The sequence below is a fragment of the Mobula birostris genome, chromosome 2 (genome assembly GCF_030028105.1).
Source record: "Mobula birostris isolate sMobBir1 chromosome 2, sMobBir1.hap1, whole genome shotgun sequence".
Taxonomy (NCBI): Eukaryota; Metazoa; Chordata; class Chondrichthyes; order Myliobatiformes; family Myliobatidae; genus Mobula; species Mobula birostris.
The window spans coordinates 87,850,740-87,857,704 of record NC_092371.1 but is presented as its reverse complement, the minus strand read 5'-3'; the positions used below and the strand labels follow the sequence as shown (position 1 = coordinate 87,857,704).

General features: G+C 49.5%; 1 protein-coding gene across 1 annotated transcript in view; it reads left to right on the top strand.

The window, feature by feature from the left end:
* Nucleotides 1-942: 942 nt before the first annotated feature.
* kcnq2b (potassium voltage-gated channel, KQT-like subfamily, member 2b) overlaps nucleotides 943-6,965 on the top strand; it is a 137,873-nt gene continuing 131,850 nt past the window's right edge. Inside the window, exon 1 of the mRNA XM_072279937.1 lies at nucleotides 943-1,435. Coding sequence (XP_072136038.1) covers nucleotides 1,122-1,435 — 314 coding nt within the window. The 5' untranslated portion in view covers nucleotides 943-1,121. The remainder of the gene's footprint in view (nucleotides 1,436-6,965) is intronic.

Below are 6,965 nucleotides of genomic sequence, written 5' to 3'. Positions count from 1 at the left end.
CTACTCAGTTCCACGGACTTCAGCCACTGCTTTGACTTTCTCCCTGTGACTGCTTGGCTTTCCCCTGGGCACCCCTGTTTCTTCCCACATCCTAAAGACGTGGGTTAGCTGGTTGCAGTAAATTGCCCCTCGTGTGTGGGTGAAGGGTGGAATCCAGATCTCCATCCTCCTGCAGTCTGTCCTCCACATGCCTGGCTTCATCACTCAACAATTCTCTCTCTGAACATCTAGTTAATGTCAACTGATTGTCTTGGTTTTTGAGTCCCTGTTATAAAGCCTTCAATAAAATCTTCCTTCATTTTCCCTGGATTTTAGACCAAGCAGGTCAGGTTAGAGCTCTGTGAATGAATGACTTGTGCAGTGGATAATGGGGAACTGGTGGATGGGCCGAGTGGTCAAGCTTTATAGAGGGGGGAGGGAAGTGGTGGATGGGCAACTGGGGGGATTGGTGGGCATGAGAGGGTAGGCACTGTGTGGATGGGGTGAGCAGGCAGAAGGGGTAGGTAACACATACTAAATGCTGGAGGAACTCAGCAGGACAGGCAGCATCTATGGATTAAACCCTTCATCAGGACTGGGGAAAAAGAGATGAGGAGTCAGAGTCACAGTTGACCTTCTAACTCTGACTCATCTGTTTTTCTCCAGTTCTAATGGAGGGTCTCGGCCCGAAATGTCGACTATGCTCGTTTCCATAGATGCTGCCTAGCCTGCTGAGTTCCTCCAGCACTTTAATGTGCTTGGATGTCCAGCATCTGCAGATTTTCTCTTGTTTGTGAAAGGAGGGGTGAGTGGAGTGTGGATGGGCGTGGCGGTAGGGGGAGGAGGTGAATTGGAAGCACAGATACACTGTGTGTGGATAGAAGCGTAGCGAGTAGATGGACCGAGCGGCCGTCAGCGGCGTAGGCCGTGCTACGGGCCGTGGCCACGCATGCGCGGTCGGCAGTCGGGAGCCGGAGGATGTGCGCGCGTCCGGCCGGCGCCCGCTCCATTGTCTGCAGCCTGAGACTGGGCGGCGGGTGGCGGGGGGCGCGAGGAGGAGCGCGAGCCTCCCCCCCCACCGCACCCATGGGCGACCGCACGGCATGATCCCAGGGGCATGGGCAGGTCGCTGAGTGCCCAGCATGGTGCAGCGAGGCCAGCGGGGCGCCGAGGCCGAGCCCGGGCCCGGGCCGGGCGACAAGAAGCTGCGGGTGGGGTTCGTGGGCATCGACGGCGCGGCCGATGGTCCGGCGGGCGGCCCCGGCCCCGACCCCTCCTGCACCCGGGACGGGGCGCTGTTGATCGCGGGTGCCGAGGGCGGCGGGGTCCTGGGCAAACCGCGTTCTGGCGGCGCCAAGCGGCCCAGGAGGAAGGCGGCGTATCGGAAGCTGCAGAACTTCATGTACAACGTGTTGGAGCGGCCGCGGGGCTGGGCCTTTATCTACCACGCCTATGTGTGAGTACCGGGCCCGGGGGGGCCCTCCACCCGACTCCGGAGGTAGATGAAAGCCAGCCCACGTCTATGTGTGAGAATGGGGGGCGGGGGTGCTGGAGCACCTACTCGACCCTGGGGGAACCCATCTATCTCTGGGGAGCGAACCCAGCGGCCAGCCCTTCAGTTATTACGCCTTCGTGAATACTAGACCTGGGGGTCACTCACCAGAACCCGGGGGGGGGGGGGAACCGACTGCCTGACTTGGGGGCTAGGTCTTCATGGACTGTTCTTGTGCCTGAGTACCGTATCCCGGGGGAACGCATTGGCAGTCCTGCAGGATTCCCTGGAGGTTAATTAGCGGTTTGAGTCGATGGTGAGGAATGCAAATGCAGTGTTAGCATTAATTTCGAGCGGGCTAGAACATAAAAGTAAAGGTGTAATGCTCATAATGCTTATAAGGCATTAGTGAGACTGCACGAAGTATTGTGAGCAGTTTTGGGCCCCTTATCTAGGAAAATATGTGCTGGCATTGTGGAATGTCGAAAGGAGATTCACGAGAACAATCTCAGGAATGAAAGGGTTAATGTATGAGTAGCGTTTTATGGCTCGGGGCCTGTACTCGCTGGAGTTTAGAAGAATGAGGCGGATCTCTTTGAAATCCTTTCTCCTATGGTCCACCCTGCTCTCCAGCCCTTTACCTTTACTACCTACCTGGCTTCACCCATCAGCTTCTAGCTACCCTCCTTCACCTCCCCCTTCTGGCATCTACTCGCTTTCTTTCAATCCTGAAAAGTCGTCTGTTTATTCATTTCCATAGATAATGACGGGCCTGCTGAGTTCCTCCAGCATTGATTGTGTGTGTGTGTGTGTGTGTGTTGCTCTGGATTCTGCAGAATCTCTTGTGAATATTGAAAGGTTAGATAGAGTTGACAAGAAGTGGGCGATCTAGGACCAGAGGGCACAGCCTCAGGATAGAGGGATATCCATTTAGAACAGATGAGGATCAAAAATAAGTCAAAGCATCGTTTCTGTAAAGGGAAATCTTGCTTGACAAATCTGTTAGCGTTCTTCTAGGGAGTAACAAGTAGGGTGGACAAAGGAGAGGCAGTGGATGTCATTTACTTGGATTTTCAGCAGGCATTTGATAGGTGTCACACATGAGGCTGCTTAAGATAAAATCCTATGGAGTTACAGAAAAGATGCTGGCATGGATAGTGGAATGGCTGACAGGCAGGAAGCGGTGAGTTGGAGTAAAAGGGGCCTTTTCTGGTTGGCTGCCAGTGACTAGTGGTGTGCCCCAGGTGTCAGTATTGGCATCGCTACTTTTCATATTGTTATGACTTAGGTAATGGAATTAATGGTTTTGTGGCAAAGTTTGCAGATGATATGAAGATAGGTGGGATGGTAGGCAGTGTTGAGGAAGCAATGAGATTGCAGCAGGATTTAGATAAGTTGGAGGAATGGGCAAAAAAGTGGCAGATGGAGAACAGTGTCTGGAAATATATGTTAATACATTTTGGTAAAAGGATCAATAGTGTGGACTGTTATCTAAATGGGGAGAAGGTTCAAACATCAGAGGTGCAGAGTGACTTGGGAGTTCCCATACAACAATCCCAGAAGGTTAATTTACAGGTTGAGTCTGGTATAGAAGGCAAATGCAATGTTGGCATTTATTTCACGGCAAATAGAATGTAAAAGCAAGGAGATAACACTGAGCCTTTATAAGACACTATTCAGGCCCCACTTGGAGTATTGTCAATGATGTTGGGCCCTATAGCTCAGAAAGGATGTGTTGTCATTGGCGAGAGTCCAGAGGAGGTTCACGAGGATGATTCCAGGAATGAATGGATTAATATGAGGAGTGTTTGGCAGGTTTGGGCGTGTTCTCACTGGAATTTAGAAGAATGTGGAGGGCTCTCATTGAAACCTACCAAATGTTGAAAGGACTAGATAGGGTGGATGTGGAGAGTGGGGTTATCCAGAACTAGAGGGCACAGCCTCAAAATTGAGAGGCGACCTTTTAGAACAGAGGTAAGGAGGAATTTTTTTAGTCAGAGAGTAGTGAATCTGTGGAATGCTCTGCTGCAGACTGTGGTGGAGTCCGTGCATATATTTAAGGTGGAAGTTGATAGTTTCCTGATCGGTCAGGGCATCAAAGGGTACGGCGAGAAGGCAGATGTATGGGGTTGAGTGGGATCTGGGATCAGCCATGATGGAATGGCAGAACAGACTCGATGGGCTGGATGCCTAATTCTGCTCCTATGTTCATGGACATGTGGAGGAGGAATTTCTTTACCCAGGGAGTGGTGAATCTCAAATTGATTGCAGAGAGGCCAAATCTGGGTATATTTAAAATGGAGTTTGATAGGTTCTTGATTAGTTAGGGTGTCAAAGGTGACAGAAGGCTGGTGAATGGAGCTGAAAGGGATAATAAATCAGCCATAATGGAATGGTGGAGCAGAGTCGATGCTCTGAATGGCCTAATTCTGCTCCTATGTCTTGCGGTCTACCCATCGCTGTAGGGACCAACCACAGAACCCCGGGCTGTTATCTATCATGCCACTGTGTGAGTACCACGGTTTGGGGGGGGGGAGAAGATTCATCAGCCCTGGGAGATCATTCCCATCTGGAGTGCACACTCACTCCAGAAGTCCATCCGCAATATATCCAATATATCCCTTCAGCAGCACAGGTGCCCCAGCTTGCTGCTCCCATGCGCCTGACCGTGACACTTTTCTTGGCTGAGAGGAGTGGGATGAAGGGGGCAGAGGGGAGGTAATTCGGGGCCTGTAGGGTGGGAGGAAAGGGGTGAGAATATGGGCCGGGGAGAGGAAATGCATTCGGTCTCTGTGTGTCTGTCTTAAGTGTTTGAGGGGTTAACAGAGAAAGCAAGGGGAAGGGAGGTAAGCAGTGAGAGAGTGATGCAGTGTTGGTGTGTAGTCACATAATGTCCAGCAAGCTCTCACTCCCCCTAAGGTCTATCCACAATTTTAATTCAAATTAGTTCCTTCATTAACTGGTGCTGTCAATCAATGTTCATTGAATGTTTGACAGAATTCAAATATTGTTCACAGCACAGAAAGTGCTGGAAAAACTCAGTAAATCCGGCAGCATCTGTGGAGAGAGAAACATTGGACAGTTGATGCCCTTGCATTAGAATGTGATGGGTCCTGGTTGAAGGCTGTTGACCGTTTCGCTGCCTGACCTGTGAAATATTAATCAGGCCAGGCAGCATCTCTAGGAAGAGGTATAGTCGACGTTTCGGGCCGAGACCTGAAACGTCGACTGTACTTCTTCCTAGAGATGCTGCCTGGCCTGCTGTGTTCACCAGCAACTTTGATGTGTGTTGCTTGAATTTCCAACATCTGCAGAATTCCTTGTGTTTGCGAAATATTAACCCTATTTCTCACTGCCTGCCTGCTGAGAAATGTTAACCCCATTTCTCACTGCCCGACCTGAGAAATGTTAACCGTTTCTCACTACCTGACCAGCTGAGAAATGTTAACCCCCTCACTGCCTGACCAGAGAAATATCAACCCCGTTTCTCTCTGCCTGACCTGAGAAATGTTAACCTCGTTTCTCTCTGCCTGACCTGAGAAATGTTAACCCCATTTCTCACTGCCTGACCTGAGAAATGTTAACCCCATTTCTCACTGCCCGACCTGAGAAATGATAACCCTGTTTCTCACTACCTGACCAGCTGAGAAATGTTAACCCCCTCACTGCCTGACCTGAGAAATATCAACCCCGTTTCTCTCTGCCTGACCTGAGAAATGTTAACCTCATTTCTCTCTGCCTGACCTGAGAAATGTTAACCCCATTTCTCACTGCCTGACCTGAGAAATGTTAACCCCATTTCTCACTGTCTGGCCTGAGAAATGTTAACCCTGTTTCTCACTGCATGACCAGCTGAGAAATGTTAACCCCTTCACTGCCTGACTGAGAAATGTCAACCCTGTTTCTCGCTGCCTGGCCTGCTGAGAGTTTTCAGCATTTTGTTCTTTCAATTTCAGATTTTCAGCATTTGCAAGATTTTACTCTCGACTGTTGGATTTCATTCAAAGCATGTGGCAGTGATGTCAGCTTGTTGCAGTGACTGGAATGTGACACTGATAATTTATTAATATATTAGTTATTGCCTGCTAGTATAACTAGTTTAGATTCTCTCCTTTCTAATGCACCTTTTCACTGTGGGCTGCAGCTATCACCTGCTTCACCCTCCTGTTTATCTCAGAGTGTGACAATGTTACTCATTTTAATGGAGGCGGGGGAAATCTGTTCTAAGGCTGCTGACTACTGGCTGTCCTAATTTCAGGCTTATTTTGCTGTCTAATGTTCTGGGAAAATGTTTGGAATATGTGCTTGTAACAGTGTAAGTGGGATATGCTCACTGTGTAATGAGAACTCTTGATTGATTCAAGCTCTCAAAGAGCTGATCGATCTCTGCAGTATTGCTAACTTCAGCATCTATGGGTAGGGCTGGGAGGAGTTTCAGCAAATCTATATCCTGATAAAACCTGTTTGGTGCTTCAGGGCCCAGCACTCAGGTACTTGTATGAGCTCTCACAGAGCCGATCGCCCACTTGGAGCCATTTCCACCCGCTGAGTAAGTGCAAGCTCTTCACACCGATCCCCCGGTGCTGTGCTGTGTTTTTGCCGCTGAATCGGTCATTTTGGATCTTTATATCGGATCACTTGTAAGGTTAAATTGGGCAGAGAGGGTTCATGGGATTAGATGAATAAGTTAATGGTACTTTAGACAGAGCAGAATCATTTGGCCCATTGATCCTGCTCTGTCATTCCGTCATGGCTGATTTCTTTCCCCTCTCAACCCCATTTTCGTGTCTTCTCTTGTAACCTCTGACACCCTGACTAATCAAGAAGCTATCAACCTCTGCTTTAAATATACCCATTGACTTGATGACCACAGGAGAATGTAGAAGTGAATTCCACAAAGTCACTGCCCTCTTGCTGAGGAGATTCTACCTCATCTCTATTCTAAAGGGACATTCCTCTATTCTGCCCTCTGGTCCTTGATGCCCCCAGTATTGGAATCATCCTCTAAAACAGGTTCCTAACCTGGGGTCAACAGACCCCTCAGTCAAAGCTAGGGGTCCATGATGGGCACATGACCAAGTGGTTAAGGCATTCGACTAGCGATGTGAAGGGCGTGAGTTCGAGTCCCAGCCGAGGGAACGTGTTGTGTCTTTGAGCAAGGCACTTAATCACGCATTGCTCTGCAACGACACTGGTGCCAAGCTGTATGGGTCCTAATGCCCTTCCCTTGGACAACATTGGTGTCGTGGAGAGGGGAGACTTGCAGCATGGGCAACTGCTGGTCTTCCATACAACCTTGCCCAGGCCTGCTCCCTGGAGAGTGAAGACTTTCCAGGCGCAGATCCATGGTCTCACAAGACTAATGGATTCCATGGTATGAAAAAGTTGGGGACTTCTGCTCTATGCCACCACCCAGAATGTGTTTATTTGCATTCTGATTGCACCCACTGTACTGAAGAGCATTGGATGAGGAGACCGGTGCTGAAATCAGTTT